This window comes from Schistocerca americana, chromosome 7 (assembly GCF_021461395.2).
Source record: "Schistocerca americana isolate TAMUIC-IGC-003095 chromosome 7, iqSchAmer2.1, whole genome shotgun sequence".
Lineage (NCBI taxonomy): Eukaryota > Metazoa > Arthropoda > Insecta > Orthoptera > Acrididae > Schistocerca > Schistocerca americana.
The window spans coordinates 123,238,491-123,255,962 of NC_060125.1; the positions used below are offsets into that span (position 1 = coordinate 123,238,491).

The 17,472-nt window shown below is 42.0% G+C and overlaps 1 protein-coding gene across 1 annotated transcript in view; it reads right to left on the minus strand.

Moving 5' to 3' along the window:
* The window catches only part of LOC124622773 (myrosinase 1-like), a 47,495-nt gene that overhangs the window by 13,542 nt on the left and 16,481 nt on the right, over positions 1–17,472 (minus strand). Inside the window, exons 3-7 of the mRNA XM_047148565.1 lie at positions 14,476–14,610; positions 12,310–12,432; positions 12,046–12,229; positions 8,786–8,880; positions 7,806–7,953 (exon numbers count right to left, since the gene is read on the minus strand). Of these exons, the coding sequence (XP_047004521.1) occupies positions 7,806–7,953; positions 8,786–8,880; positions 12,046–12,229; positions 12,310–12,432; positions 14,476–14,610 (685 nt within the window). The remainder of the gene's footprint in view (positions 1–7,805; positions 7,954–8,785; positions 8,881–12,045; positions 12,230–12,309; positions 12,433–14,475; positions 14,611–17,472) is intronic.

Genomic DNA, 17,472 nt, shown 5'->3' on the forward strand with positions numbered 1-17,472 from the left:
AAAGTTTACCAAATCTACGAGGAACGCAGCTGTTACCTCATAAAATTACCGCAAAACTTTTCACCTCGTTTCGCGGTTGTTTTTGTGGCTGAGCTCTCACGTCATTCAATTGGTAGGCGAAATAAATTGTTAACAGTCTTAAATTATAAGTAAAACTGTGGATGGCAGTCACATTTTGGACTTGATTCTGTGTAAAACAACATGAGACAAATCACTTCTCAAAGTCTTAAAATGAATTTCAAGTGCTGCTTACAGAGACCCTACACTAAATCCTCTAACGTAATCCACCATTTTGAAAAGTAATTCCGTTCGACGCTTGCTAGAAGTATCCTCTAAATACCTTGAATCCTGAGAACCAGCAACCATTCAGCTGCTGCGAAGGTGCACAACTCTACCCTCTTCCGAATTATCGTTTGGAAATACCTCTCACGCCAAAATTCCGCCAGGTAATAAGCTGAAACATCACTTTGACCGCGCGCTCCGGGCTACACGCTAGCAGCTCCATGCTGTCAGAGTCCACGTTAGGAGGCCGGTGTTATGCTATGAAGGTGTGCCGCCGTCATGGACCCACGCCAGTTTGGACCTACACGTCGCGCTGAACGTATTCATATGTATGAAAGTGTCTCGTGAATAGTTACTGGGCAGTTTGAATATGGGTAGAATTTAACAACAGAATCTTCTACACCCAACGTTTAACTTCCCTAATGACAGTAAAGATAAAATGATATTAACAACAGCTCGTACAGAGCCATGTATATATTTTCCTCCTATGCTCCATTGATGAACGCAGTGGAATTAAAACTCAATACAGCTACACACAGCACTCTGTGAAATGGACCTGAGTAATTCGAGAGCCTTGTCGAACTTAATGCGCAGGAGGTTGACTTGTGGGACAGGGGTATTCCACGCGCTTGATGAAAGGCTGTTGCTCCAGTACACCCAAAAACCTAACGGTCGATTTCAGGCGGCTTTCCACACTTTTCTGAAGATTAACTGCACCTCCAAAACACGACACCGGAAGAGCTGTAATATGAAAGCACACTTCACAATATCAGTACATTTTCCAAAGTAGTGGTACACACATCGTCCCTATCTTAGGGTGACTGACGTTTGTGGCGCCACGAAGGGCGTCTGGCGAAAGATGTAATCCGAAAACAGTTTCCAGTTGCAGGAAATTCCAAACATCCGTCATTAGTGCATCTTCCCATAGGCTGAGTAAACGCTGAAGAAAATGAACGAGGGGCATGCCATAATTTAATAACACTTGCAGTGATTTGGACATCCTGATTTTGAACTGTTCCACATATAAAAATATGAAATGGTTCACACTGTCATGAAGCCTGCAGTTTTATTGTCAGTTATTAATGTTGTAAAATACAATAATTACGTTAACATCGCATTGCAAAGATAGGCAGCACTGAAAATGAAGTTGGGAGAAACAGTTGTACGTGGAGGATAGTGTACCAGGCAACTCGTGATGTTTTCTCGTCCATGTTTCAATCCACTGATTGATTTTAAACCAGTTAAAGAAATGCGCATTTGAAACAGCCAGAAGAAGCTTCCGACACTCTCTACTGTTTCTGCTGTTGTGAGACATGAGGTTGTGTTTCGGGCAACCTTTGCATAGGTAGTTTAAGTGTTGTATGATGTATTAGTGCTGTTCGGAAGATACTGTTAATTCTTTGTTTACAGAGTTTCATGGCGATTAAAATTCTGTACATTTCTGAAAGTAGTTGAATAACGCGTCGGCTGTTACACTGCATGTCGTCGACCGTGCACCATCTTGTACCTCGAAACAGAAGGTGCACTATCATGGAACATTTCTGCAAATGAAATGAGTCTTTCTAATGTCTTAACAATTTTTCCTGCCTTGAAAGTGGAAGTCTGTGCTGGCTGCCAATAGCTTCCGTTTCAAAATGTTGATAATAATTTTCCTCAATTTGATTTCTCCAAGTGATTATTGGTGCGTAACAGATTAATAATGCAAGACAGTACTGGGAAGATTTTCTCGGTTGCAACGCTTTTAAATTTAAATAGAATGTTTGTACTTAGGCATACGATCAAGTTGTACATTGAATCCGTTATTCACATTTAGACGAAACTTTACTCCAGGAGGTAAGTTTTGCAATTTCAGAAAAAAGCTATAGCTTACATAAATTGTATGCTATTATTTCAAAATGGAGTGGGAAAGGATATTTGGCTTCTACTACAAGATTAGCTAGAGACGAAGTGTGGAAGGTGTTCCAAGACACAACACTCTCAGTTACAGAATTCGTGGCGACAAATGCAGTTTCATGTTTCTGGAAGTAACAGTTCCATTCCTAGAGTTTGTTGTATTTATTTTCTATATTTATATTTCTCTCTTTACTACTAGTTTCCAGGTCTTAGACCCATTCTCAAACCATTCTTCTACATCAGACAAGCAGTCAAGGTGGAACCTGTCATGGTCACTGGGCACCAGTGGCATATAAAGGAGCTTGAATAAACAAGCTTTCTGCCCGTGGCTTCGCAGCATACAGACATACATATTTCACATATATATTTATGCTCATATATCATCTTCATCTTTATTGGTTTTCCCCTGAAAGTTCATTCGAATGCAGTGGAAAACTGCAGTGTAGGCTGAATATTGTTTAATCAAAAATCGTGGGCAATAGTTCAACTTTTTGGATGTGAAAATAGAATAAACACCACTTTTTAAACTCGAAATAGGATGCTGTAAGTATTTCATTTCTTTTCTTGACGTTCACTGACATTACTTCTATTTTTAAATTTTGATTATCTCAAGAGTGTGGATTTAAATGAAAAGTCGAGGAGTTTTGAAAGCAACCTTCATTTCAATTCACGAAGAATGTACCAAAACGGATGAGCTCATTGTGTTCTTGAATCATTCTTTGAAGGTTCAGTACTACACCTTACTTTACTCACGCTTCAGAATCATACCTTCGATCTGCCTCCAGTTTTTCCTCTCCCATGATGTATATTTTAACAGTTTCATTTTTCCATTTCTTAGGGGGAGAGGAGATTCAGCCCTGTGGCAAATCTGACGCGGTAGTTTGAATGTCGTTGTGAATCCATTTTCTTCTACTACAAATAACGTTCCTAATGAAGGCATGTCAAAGGACGAAGTACGTGGCCTCATATTGTTCGATAGTAACGAAACACATATACAAAAAGTTTTCCGACTAATTTCAGGGTCGGAAGCGCATTCTCAAGTCCTGAATCTCTACTTGCATTTACAAAGGAATGATTGAGAATAGCATCGAAACTAGCACTGAAAGTGTTAAATACCACGGACACTGGCCGCTGTGGGCACAATAGGGTGTTTGACTGTTTCCCGGAAATCGTCTTAACTGGTTAGTTATTTATGTCATCGTACGTTCAGAACACGCTTATGCGATGTCTGTGACGTCACTCTCTAGTATTTCCGCTGCTTATTCGCAGTGATGCCTTGTTTTGGAATTTTGAGTTGGTAGTACCCCATTGAACAAATACATCTACAGTATAAAGCTCCTGAAAAAAACTGCTTTTGAGCGTTCCAAAGAACGAGAAGATAAGTAAAATTTGGTAGCAACTCGCTCATAAAGATCAAATGCTCAGTACGTGAGTTTATTTCTGTAAGCATCATTTTGATGTAAGTAGACACTCTGTATGAACACGGGCGCTGATGACCGCGCAGTTGGGCGCCCCACAAAGCAAAAATCATCAACATCATCATCATCTGTATGAACACATTATAGCCTGTAGCTTAATAAATAGCATGCTGAAAGTCTAATGCAATATTTTCAAGACCGATTCTCCTTCGGAGAAAGTTTGTTTTTCTTTTCCCCTCCTCTTCTCTTCACTGACGTCTTTTTAAGTTTACTTTATTCGTAATACAGTTATGTAGGAACTTTAAATTCTATATGACATTTCAGTAAAATTGTCATTTACTACATTTTACACCTGGTCAGTTTGAGATACATCACAAAGTTGGAGTTAAGAAACCGTATTTCGTGCGTGAGGTATCTCTCGTTCAGATGACTCTGGAACACCATTTAACATCTTCCGACCGCGTTATACTTCCCAAACAAGTCGTTGAAGACAGTAATTTGTCACTTACAACAGGTTTCATTTAACCTGTTGTAAAGTTGTGTGATTCTGTCAAAGAGAAAAATTGAACACTGCTTGGAACCGACGAGGAAATGTAATAAAAAAGTGAAAGTCGGTCCTGCTTAAGCAGCTTTAGATCGCAGTGTTTCAGCATCAATTACATATGCAGTAAAATAATGGATACTTCAAGGTTCTACTGCGTAAACTGCATATTTCGTAGAGCTAATTTTCCGGTGATTTAAATTAATGACACGGAGGAACAGAACATGGCAGTATGTAAGCCGACGGTGCTCTGCGGATCCCCACGAGTGTTAGGACGCTGTCAGAAAATTTGAAAACTGAGAAAAGAGGTACCTGGAAAACAGTAGTCGTTCTGGCAACAACTACAAATTTTAACTGCCAGAACTAGCCTCTGAATGAAAATGTTTCCAACGTGTCTTATTGAGCAGGCTTTCACAAGCAGCCTTGGAAAACCTTTAGCGTGGTCGGAACAAATAACACAGTTCCAGATTCCCAAACTTTTAACATAATTCTGCAACTTATTGCTGTGTCACAGTACTTCCTTACCAGTCACCATGCAATGCAGTTTTCATGTTTCTTATTTCCGGAACTTGATTATCTGGGTTGTTTAGAAGAACGAAGAGGGCATAAACGCATCAACTTTCCGAAGGATTCCGCAGTCAGTCTTCACAAAATTCCTTTCCACTTTTACTTAGAAGTTGGAAACGCATTTTCCATCACTAAATAACTACACCGTTTGCAAAAACGTACGAAAAAAAAAAACACTAGAAACTTCCATACGATGCATGTTCCAAGGGACATTGCATCATAATTCGGAGTAACACAGGTGAATAAGCAGCGGAAGTACTAGACAGTGACGTCAGCGGCATCACATAAACGTGTTCTGAACATACGATGACATAATTAACCAGTTAAGACGATTTCCGGGAAACAGTCAAGTATCGTAATTACCTGCCGACACTGAGCAAGTGACTTTCCAGTAAAATGTCGCCCCTGTACAGGAGTACACATAATGGACGTACGAGTACAGGTTGTAGATGTGTGGTTGACGACATACCGAAGTTTGGGTCTCACCGTGAGTCGTGCTCAGGTAGCCCGAGGGTTGGTCGACCGCTTGGCGATAAGTGGGAAATATCGGCTCAAATTTTCATTGAAGTCATCCCACTATGCAGCCGACGGTTGTTCATATTCGCAGCTGCGAAGACATTTCATGTACATGTGTACCAGTAACTACGGCTAACACTCTCGTAACACAAATAGAGCTTCGTGTTACTCCTGGCGTGTGACGTCACCAGAGCTTCAGCAATAACAGTGCGTTTTCGATCATGCGACCAAGTCTTGGAATTTAATGACTTTTGGCCTTTAATTACAAAGTAACAACAATCCGAACCATATTTTTAATATAGGGAAATAGCCTTTAGTGCTACAGGGGATATTCACCTGATCTTCCGTGGTACTCGTAGCAGTAATCGAAGGGACCATGACAGATGTGAACTACATGATCATTATTGTGGATCACCTTCATCGCTTCGTGCCTGATGTCTCCACAGGGGGCGCCAGCCTCTTGCAGCAGGATAAATGTTACAGACAAGCAGCCAGAATCATGCTCATCTGGTTTTGAGGAGCATGATAGTGAACTGGTAGTCTTGACCAACAAATTCACCTAGTCTGAACCTCGTGGAACACTTCTGGGGCGCTATTGGGCGCCAGCTCTGTACCTATGAGCCAGCAGGTATCATGCCACCTCTGCTTCCACATACCTCCAGAAAACTTTGGAGAACTTTTACAATCCATGCCGCACAGGACGCCGGCCGCGGTGGCCTTGCGGTTCTAGGCGCTGCAGTCCGCAACCGCGAGACTGCTACGGTCGCAGGTTCGAATCCTGCCTCGGGCATGGATGTGTGTGATGTCCTTAGGTTAGTTAAGTTTAAGTAGTTCTAAGTCTAGGGGACTGATTACCTAAGAAGTTAAGTCCCATAGTGCTCAGAGCCATTTGAACCGCACAGGACTGCTGCTGTGAGGTACGTTGCAAAGGCGGTCCAAACGCTGTTAGACGAGTTCATCAGTGTATGTTTTACATTCAGTCCAGTGACGTGCTTTTATTTTTTGATACTTTAGGTCATACTACAGTCAATTAATGTGGAACACTGTCGTTGAGAACAACTCATACTGAGAAAGCATAGCTATTGATTCCAAAGAGACAGATGGAGAAGAAGAAAAAGAAGAAGAAGAAAAAGAAGAAGAGGTTGAAGAAGAATAATAAACAAATCAATGAGGATCTGCAGAAAATAAATGCGTAGTGTAATGACTAGCAGTTATCTCTCAATATTATTAAGTGTGACCTAATGCGTATAACAAAGCGAAAATCCCCATTAATGTACGAGTACAAAATAAATGCCCAGTCTTTGGAAGCGGTAACGTCCGTCAAGAATCTGGGTGTGACTGTTCGAAATGATCTCAAATGGAACGATCAGATTACACAAGTAACGGGTAAGGCAAACTCTAGATTGCGGTTTATTGGTAGAATCCTGAAGCGATGCAGTCCTTCAACGAAGGAAATTGCATACAATACGTTGGTTCGTCCAGTCTTATTGTTCGCCTGTATGGGAACCTTACCAGTTGGGTCTGATTTAAGAGATTGAGAAGGTCCAAAGAAGAGCGGCAAGATTCGTGACTGGTACATTTAGACATCGCGAGAGCGCTGCAAATCTCACAGAAAGTGTGGTGTCACCGCCAGACACCACACTTCCATGGTGGTAGCCTTTAAATCGGCCGCGGTCCGTTAGTATACGTCGGACCTGAGTGTCGTCACTATCAGTGATTGCAGACCGAGCGCCGCCACACGGCAGGTCTAGTCTAGAGACTCCCTAGCACTCGCCCCAGTTGTACAGCCAACTTTGCTAGCGATGGTTCACTGTCTACATATGCTCTCATTTGCCGAGACGACAGTTTAGCATAGCCATCAGCTACGTCATTTGCTACGACCCAGCAAGGCGCCATATTCAGTTACTATTCTTAACAGATAATATTGTGAATCATGTGCCGTCAAGCGCGACGTTCATCATTAATGGATTAAAGTTAAGTATCAAAGTAATTACGTCCGCTTTCTGAATTCTAATTCCTTGTCTTGTTCCAGACCTCACGTCAGTATAGTCCTTCCCTCCTCACGCCAGCTGGCGTGAGCTAAAACGCGTGCATTTCGGCCTCCTCTAGCAACACGGTGTTGGCTCTTCTGCCAACACAACAGGAAGTTTGAAGTGGGACACACTTGCAGATAGACGACGCGTTAAACGGAAGAGGCTGCTCACTAAATTCCAAAACCCCGATCTTCGCCAAGGATGTAGAGCATATATTATTACCTCTAACTTTCAAACCGCGCAATGATCACCATTCAAAGATAAGGGAAAATAGCGCTCGTACTCAGGAGTTCGGACAGTTGTTTTTCCCTCGAGCGATCCGTGAGTGGAACAGAGGGGAGGAAATATGACTTTGGCGTGAATAGTACCCTCCACCACACACCGCTTGGTGGCTAGCGGAGTATATATGTAGATATAGAAGAAGGTGCAAACTTAGAGCAACTACACGCAAAAAGTAATCTCATTAAATTTTATGTTCTGTGGAAGAAATCACAGCATGAGTTGTTCTACATTCCGCTTTAAAGGAAATGACGCTGCTAATGGGTGCATATTTACCTCTGAGGTACTCAATCTCTTCCTGAGTGAAAGTTGGCAACCGTGAGCGGGGACGCCCCTCTGCTGCGCTGTTAGCGTCTACCCTCTGACGCACCACCGCCGGGTAATCCCCCTCCTGGCTGAAGATAGGGTGTGCGTAGTGACCAACCTGGTCGATATCAAGACAAACGGTTGTCACTACCAGCGCACTTTCCTCAAACGTATCATTGATGCACATAATAAAACGTAGATAGACTACATGACTGATGAACTTATAATCTCGCAGTAGCTATACAGTTTTTAAATGTATATAGAAGTTTTATAAACTTATTACACGTCATAGATACTATTTCAGTCATAGCAAAAAGTTCTATATGAAAAATGAAAAGATATACTAATGCTAGGAGCTGTATACGTGTTACTCCTCTCCTTGGCTGACATCTTCAATGTTCTCAAGAGTCCAGTACAGACTTTATTCTGAGTTTGTGTGTTTTTGTCACGTTGGGTTGGATCCTACCACTGTCGACTGGAGTTTTTTTTTTAAAAGAATCATAAATTAACTTAAAATTTAATATTAAGAAATATGATGACTAGCCTGTTCAAAATCCTTCTACAAAATTACTCCATTACTGCGCAAAAGGATACCGGCACCTCTCGGAATTGTACTATTTTTGATATATTTGTAAGCTATTGAAGTAGGCCAGTACCCGACATATGAAATAGTCTGCAGAATCTGAGGCGCCCACATGAACGTCATTGTAAAGGTTCACTTATTGTTGCTGAACAATAGCTTGTAGTCGCTATAAATTTTCTTTAAAGTATTATTCATCTGGGATTACTCTGCTCCGTTTCCACTCTTCTTGGTTCGGATTGGAAAAGATGTTATTCACGAGAAATGCAGCCCTCACAAAAAGTTTCAGTTTTTCAGAAATCATGCATTTATATTTAGATATGAGGGTTCAAGTTTTTTTTCCCAGGAGCGATCACACTACCATACTTACATCAAACTGATACTTCCTCTCAGCTGCTTCCAAGTCTTCACTGGAGTTTGAGACTGGTTTTCTTCCCGTTATACTTAACGTAATTCCTACGGTGCCTGAAACAGATTTCCACTTAGTAAAATAATGAAATACAGTACTTGTACTTAGCATGAAGGAAGTTATACATTATTTAGAAGTGCACGAATGTAAAGTGCATTATTCCATTGTCATATTGATGAAGCTCATCGTAGTGTAGTGAAGAAAGTTTGCAAGTATCGTACCATTAATTACAAAAAATGTGGATTAAGTTGCCAAAATAAACTAGTGGCAGTTGTAGGTTTACTAAATAGCAGCTACTACAAGCTATCAATAACCTGTCAAACGCATGCACTGTAAGACAGCAACACAAATTACTTCTAAGTGGAACAACTGTTCAACGTGGAACTCTATGGAGATGATACAAGAGAGGTTTGCAGCCGCAGCAACCAGCTTTCGTCAAACAAGAAAGTGATAATGACAAATGAAAGTAATAAGTTTGATATTCTGAGTATTTTAGAAGGTCAAGTTAATATAGCAATACTATGACTGCAATGTGAAGGGATTTTCTTCATTGTTTTCATTAGTCCAAAATTCACTATACATTGAATTTGAGCGTACTTACAGTAAAATGGTTTCGTATATGGTTCTCCAAAAAAACGGTTAAAGTATCAAAATATTACATTCTCTAGTTATTTGATGGTTGCTGAATGAAAAAAATTAATATTGCAAAATTTGCAGCCTTTCGTAGTTTATATACAAATACAGTTAAACGTAAGGAGTAAGCTTATTGCGGAGTGCTAATTTTTCTTAAGTATGACACTGATATTTTCCTCTTTGGCCAAACTGAAGGAACGGCATTTGACAGACATGTCTCCAACTGGCTGTTGTAGCCAGTTCTCCATCAGCGACAGCACAACCCTGGCACCCGCTTACAGCCACCGCCAACCACGTAGCTCTACTGAGTCGCTCCTGGATTGCTGTTTTCAGTTAGAGTTTTACTGGCCTTCTTAATACATGTCGATAAAACGAGTATCCGACTAGACTAATTTGGGAGCGCCCGATCTAGCGGGCACGTAAAATTGCGGTTTAAAAATATTTTTTTTTGTAATGGGAAACAAACTGACGCTTTCCGTCGACAAAGGGCATCGTATTAAAGACGAGACGAGCAGCAATTGTTTGGACTGACTCCAACTACACAATGCAAAAACGAAATTGAGAAAATTTGCAAGACGACCCTTGGTAGAGACATCCTGTATACCTTCTGCCCTCGCCACATACACATCTGATACATAATTTCACATGTCTCCTCCTCCCCTCTTACTGTGTCCACCTCTTTCTCCCCATCTCTGTCCACCTCATTTCCCCAGCTCTATCTGTCCATATCCTCCTCTTCATTTTCTCTATCTTTCCATGTCCTCCCCCTCCATCTCCTCAGCTCCTCACTCCAAGCCTATCTTCCTCCTTCCTCATTGTGTCCAACTCCCCCTCTCCCCTCACTCTATTACATCCTTCTCTCTGTCTTTCTTATCCCCTGTTCACTACCCCACTACACCTTCCACCTGCCTCCTGCATCTCCCTCTCCTCCCCTTCTCCCTGTCTGTTTGTCCCCTCTTTACAGTCTCCTCACACACATCTCCTCTTGCCTTCTCTGTTCATCTTATCCTCTCATTCACTGCCTGTCCATCTTCTCATCCACTCTCTCTCTGTTCATCTTCTCCCCCTCCCTGTTTTACTATTCATCTCCTCTATCCACCTCCTCTGTCCTACTCATTCTCCCCCTCTCTCACTTTCTAGCTCCTCCTTCTCCTCCTCCTTCTCTTCTCCTCCACCCCCCCCCCCTCCCCCAATCCCGCTGTCTCTGCTCTGCCTTGCTCATCTGCATGTGTAGCCCGTGCAAAGCATACCGATAACCGATACTATCCATACAACACATTTCCTCCCCTGTCTCTCTTTCCATCTCCTACTCCCCCTCCCCGCCCTCTGTCCATCTAATGCACCCCCTCTGCTGGACATACATCCACACATAAATCGCACCTGTGGTTTCTGATGGCTTGTTCAGAATATTATAATTATGATTTATTCAGCTTTCTGAGCAGTATTATGTTTGTTTCCGTGAAAATACTTTCACAACACTGAAAAATCCTACAATACACAATCAGCAAAACATAGTAGCATGAAAGGATGCGAAAATTTACGCAAAACTACTCTGATATGCTTGCTGTCACTGTGGGGACAGCTGGACATAGCTGCTTTTCCACTGCATTCAGTGAACCCATAGAAGATAAGCACATTGGCCTATTCTTCCTCAGTAAACCCGCCCAGGCCGCTATGTACCGCTGTTAATGTACAACTACCACTACCAGAGAAACAAATCCCAGATTGGACAGAGGAGTACTGAATGCAAGCCTGAGGACCAGGATTAAAGTAGACCTTACTGTTGTGAACAGCAAGTACCGTGAGTGAAATACCGTCGACATTTGCATTGCCTTGCAAATTTTCACCATAATACCGATACAACGGTTAAGATAGCAAATGAAATGTTGTTAGCCTGTAAGGAGAACACAGATAACTTGTACCAAAATATTTGGAAAATATTTCCTAACAACTTCCAAAATTTTTTGGTGGAGTTCTTGTTCACCCAGTACGGTATATATTTTCAAATGGAACTTGCTCATCGACATTAACAGAATGTCAGTGCTCGTGTTATGGATTCCTCTGGTAGCAGTCCACGAGCAACTGTAGTTTGAAAATTGTAAATACTGTTCCATGTGTCAGCACTAACTTACGAAAAAAACTGAATAAACAAATACTTTGGATTCTGAAGAAGAAAGAAGTTTGCCCTTCGAGTGTGGTGTTCAGTACGCCACCACCAGCCTCATTACAAGGCTCCAGTCTGTCATTGGAAGCCTGAAGTAAGCACGGTAGCACTTCAGCGGAAGTTCCTGCGCAGTCAGTAGGAATACGGCCCTTTACATCATCTACTATAGTAGATTTGTCCTTATAAACAGTTTTATAATTTTCCAGAGAGAAACTACGGGAGTCAAATCTATTGAACCATTCGGTGATGGTGAAGGCCGCCTTCCTCGAATCCAGCGATATGAAAACAGTCACTGAAGATGAGCTATTGGTAGGATGCGGAAACAGTCGTGAATGATCCACGAAAAGTAATCATCAGGTTGACGGACTGAATTAATTCGAGAAAGCGTGATACGTGCAGGATCTAACAACAGTGAGAAACATACCATTCTGCTTGGCCTTGAACTGTTCTTGATAGAGGCGGTAGACGAGTCCATGTGCTCTGATGACGGTGTGTGCAGCCAGGTAGTCGCCGATGCCCGGAGCGTTCTGTGACGGAGCCTGAAATTCCGCGGAAGCGTAGCCGATGGTGAACACTTCCGGCTCGTTGAACGTGGTCCACATCTTCACCTGCGAGACGACAGCCGTCAGAGGCGTAATCACAGTGAGCAGGAACCGATATGAGAAACACTGGAGCCATCGATACTCACTCTGTCTCCAAAGTTTTCAAACAGCACTCTGGCATACTCCACGAAGTAGTCAGCGAGAATTGGGTTTGGCCATCCACCGATGTACTGCAGCGCTTGCGGCAGGTCCCAGTGGTACATTGTCACCTGCACAACGAGTTTGCTTCGTGAACTTAAATTCCAGATCCCATAACTTGCTGTCCATCGATTACATTTTTCAGTCTTAAATCTAGTGGTTACCTGTCCATTCCAAAATCAGGTTTACCTCAGTGTTCCGGGTGGCTTTGCTAATTGGAGACAAACTGCAGGAAACTATGGCTGAGAGGACAAGAAGTCATATGGACACATGGCCAAAAGTGCGTTTCAAGGGAGAGACACTCTCATGAAGTTGGAAATAATGCGTATTTGAGAGTGGATCCAAAACACTAGTACAAACAGAACATTTCCACTTCCGTGATGTATTGTCGTGTACGTTTTCAGTCTTTGTAACCTACACAGTCAAATATTTTTATCTCTAGCTTCAATTGGGTGTACTTCTCTTCGTGCGAATTTCCCGTCAGAAGTGTTCATATTCTATTTTGCTCTATATCGTATCAAGGATCATTTCTTCCAATTTATCTTTTTTTGTCAAAATCACCTTGTATATGTCTATTATAGGAGGACAAAATGCATTCCATGGAACTCAACGAAATTGCGATGTTTCGAGACAAAAAAAATGGTTTAATTGGCTCTGAGCACTATGGGACTTAACATCTGTGGTCATCAGTCCCCTAGAACTTCGAACTACTTGAACCTAACTTCCATGCCCGAGGCAGGATTGGAACCTGCGACCGTAGCGGTCTCGCGGTTCCAGACTGAAGCGCGGCCACACCGGCCGGTCGTTTCGAGACAGGTTGTTGTTCACGTTTTCTCTCTTTGTGTACTAGCAATTACGATTTCGCAGCAAAGGTGGTATGGCCTACCAGTGTGTAGATTGCAGCTTGAGTCAGGACGCTCACAGAGAAAATAGTCATCTGGACTAGACCAGACAATCAGAAATGGGTCTAAATGCTGGCTCACCTCATTATCTTAACCTTACTTGTTGACTTGAGCATATTTCTGCAGAATATGATATGATTTTATAGACTTCTCTTGATTATAGTCTCTGCACGTGGTAATCCTGCTACGATCGATACTTACAACGACTGCAACTTGATGCTGAACCTGATTTCTTCAAAACCTACAGCCGTCTTTATGACGTCATTTATTGTTGGCTAGCAGTTTCGGCGGTACAATGCACTATCTTCATTCCTTAGTGATGCTGAAGGGCTTAACACCATCCGTAGACACAACGCATCACTGGCCAACGTAACTGGTTTACGCAGACTACTTGTAATCGTGAAGCTGTCACTCCTGCCTTCAAATCATGGCACTGACAACTCATCCTCAATTCACTCTTCGAAAGGTGATTTGAAGTGACGAAACCAAAGTCTTACATTACTTGTGGATCAGTTCTTATACCAGCAATTCCCGCATGTAACGTACACTTGGAACGTTACACTGTTTTAGAGTAACCCCAAGCATGGTCGTGGTCTAAACAACACTGAGTACCTAATTTCATGTTGCCTAGCGGTCATCTTCTACTGGCGTCTAATAAAATCTGGGCACGTGATTCACACTACTCGAACCATGAATGGGGCATAGCACGTAACCGAGATTGCGAAAGAACACGTTGTGTCCTATATAGACAAGTTTTGAGCTTATGACTTAACAAACCGGCCGCGGTGGCCGAACGGTTCTAGGCGCTTCAGTCCGGAACCACACGGCTGCTACGGTCGCAGGTTCGAATCCTGCCTCGGACATGGATGTGTGTGATGTCTTAGGTTAGTTAGGTTTACTTGGTTCTAAGTCTAGGGGACTGATGACCTCAGATGTTAAGTCCCGTAGTTATTAGAGCCATTTGAACCACTTGAATCTAAGACAACAATGTGCCCGAAAGTTCCACCTCTCCCCTAATTTTTACATACTTATGGCCAGTAAACTAGATCCAGTATTATTTGCGCTAATGTACCATTGCATTACTAGCACAAGACAAATGAACCAGTGTAGACAGACAAAGAAACCACTTTATAACAACGTTCGACTACATATGGAAACCTATAATTGCATAACGACTCTTTGGTCACACCTGCATGTATGCTTCTCTCTTACCAGAGGCTGGATTCCGTTCGCGAGCAGCTCGTTGATGAGATTGTTGTAGTAGTCGATGCCCGGTTGGTTGATGACGTCGAGGTCTCCAGTGGGCAGGATGCGTGTCCAGGCAATGGAGAAACGGTACACGTCCGCCTGTCCGTAAACAAAACAGAATAAAATACGTAAGTAAGTTTATGAAAACAGCTCCGCTGTCCTTGTTGACCAATTCATTCTAAGAGTACGGGAAGAATGTACGAATATATTAATCATACTCTAGGTCTCTTTCAAAAGTTATGCTATAAATTTCAAATGACATAGATAAATAAACAAGAGCGTGTAGTACACTACGTGTGAGAGTCGAGTACAGTTGAGAATACATTTTGATCTTTGAGCAAAGGGACGAAACACTTCACGAGAATGGAGAATGGAGCAGGCATGTGACAATGATAACAAAAATCACGGTTAGGTATGTTATAACGAAACAGGAACAGTGTCCCGAAAGAAATAGCATTTTTACATTTTTTTTTTATTCGGACATTCTGTCAGAGAAAATTATTACATCAACAAACCGAAAACGTTCGACGACCCTATTTCCAGCAAACGTCTTGCTGTAAAGGGTGCTATAAACCCTCTGTCAGAGAACTGCTAGCACGTCTACCTGAGAGTACGCGAATTTAAACGGCTTACCGTGGATTACGTTATGCATACATTCAATGTTGTTGTTGTTGTCTTCAGTCCTGAGACTGGTTTGATGCAGCTCTCCATGCTACTCTATCCTGTGCAAGCTTCTTCATCTCCCAGTACTTACTGCAACCTACACCCTTCTGAATCTGCTTAGTGTATTCATCTCTTGGTCTCCCTCTACGATTTTTACCCTCCACGCTGCCCTCCAATGCTAAATTTGTGATCCCTTGATGCCTCAGAACATGTCCTACCAACCGGTCCTTTCTTCTTCTCAAGTTGTACCACAAACTCCTCTTCTCCCCAATTCTGTTCAATACCTCCTCATTAGTTATGTGATCTACCCGTCTAATCTTCAGCATTCTTCTGTAGCACCACATTTCACAAGCTTCTATTCTCTTCTTGTCCAAACTATTTATCATCCATGTTTCACTTCCATACATGGCTACACTCCATACAAATACTTTCAGAAACGACTTCCTGACACTTAAATCTATCTCGATGTTAACAAATTTCTCTTCTTCAGAAACGCTTTCCTTGCCATTGTCGGTCTACATTTTATACCCTCTCTACTTCGACCATCATCAGTTATTTTGCTCCCCAAATAGCAAAACTCCTTTACCACTTTAAGTGTCTCATTTCCTAATCTAATTCCCTCAGCATCACCCAACTTAATTCGACTACATTCCATTATCCTTGTTTTGCTTTTGTTGATGTTCATCTTATACCCTCCTTTCAAGACACTGTCCATTCCGTTCAACTGCTCTTCCAAGTCCTTTGCTGTCTCTGACAGAATTACAATGTCATCGGCGAACCTCAAAGTTTTTATTTCTTCTCCATGAATTTTAATACCTACTCCGAATATTTCTTTTGTTTCCTTTACTGCTTGCTCAATATACAGATTGAATAACATCGGGGACAGGCTATAACCCTGTCTCACGCCCTTCCCAACCGCTGCTTCCCTATCATGCCCCTCGACTCTTATAACTGCCATCTGGTTTCTGTACAAATTGTAAATAGCCTTTCGCTCCCTGTATTTTACCCCTGCCATCTTTAGAATATGAAAGAGAGTATTCCAGTCAACATTGTCGAAAGCTTTCTCTAAGTCTACAAATGCTAGAAACGTAGGTTTGCCTTTCCTTAATCTATTTTCTAAGATAAGTCGTAGGGTCAGTATTGCCTCACATGTTCCAACATTTCTGCGGAATCCAAACTGATGTTACCCAAGGTCGGTTTCTACCAGTTTTTCCATTCGTCTGTAAAGAATTCGCGTTAGTATTTTGCAGCTGTGACTTGTTAAACTGATAGTTCGGTAATTTTCACATCTGTCAACAACTGGTTTCTTTGGGATTGGAATTATTGTATTCTTCTTGAAGTCTGAGGGTATTTCGCCTGTCTCATACATATTGCTCACCAGATGGTAGAGTTTTGTCAGGACTGGCTCTCCCAAGACCGTCAGTAGTTCTAGTGGAATGTTGTCTACTCCCGGGGCCTTGTTTCGACTCAGGTCTTTCAGTGCTCTGTCAAACTCTTCACGCTGTATCGTATCTCCCATTTCACCTTCATCTACACCCGCTTCCATTCCCATAATATTGTCCTCAAGTACATCGCCCTTGTATAGACCCTCTAAATACTCCTTCCACCTTTCTCCTTTTCCTTCTTTGCTTAGAACTGGGTTTCCATCAAAGCTCTTGATATTCATACAAGTGGTTCTCTTTTCTCCAAAGCTCTCTTTAATTTTCCTGTAGGCAGTATCTATCTTACCCCTAGTGAGATAAGCCTCCACATCCTTACATTTATCCATCCCTGCTTAGCCATTTTGCACTTCCTATCGATCTCATTTATGAGACGTTTGTATTCCTTTTTGCCTGCTTCATTTACTGCATTTTTATATTTTCTCCTTTCATCAATTAAATTCAATATTTCTTCTGTTAACCAACGATTTCTACTAGCCCATCCCTTTTTACCTACTTGATCCTCTGCTGCCTTCATTACTTCATCCCTCAGAGCTACCCATTCTTCTTCTACTGTATTTCTTTCCCCCATTCCTGTCAATTGTTCCCTTATGCTCTCCCTGAAACTCTGTACAACCTCTGGTTCTTTCAGTTTATCCACGTCCCATCTCCTTAAATTCCCAACTTTTTGCAGTTTCTTCAGTTTTAATCTACAGTTCATAACCAATAGATTGTGGTCAGAGTCCACATCTGCCCCTGGAAATGTCTTACAATTTAAAACCTGGTCCCTAAATCTCTGTCGTACCATTATATAATCTATCTGATACCTTCTAGTATCTCCAGGATTCTTCCATGTACACAACCTTCTTTTATGATTCTT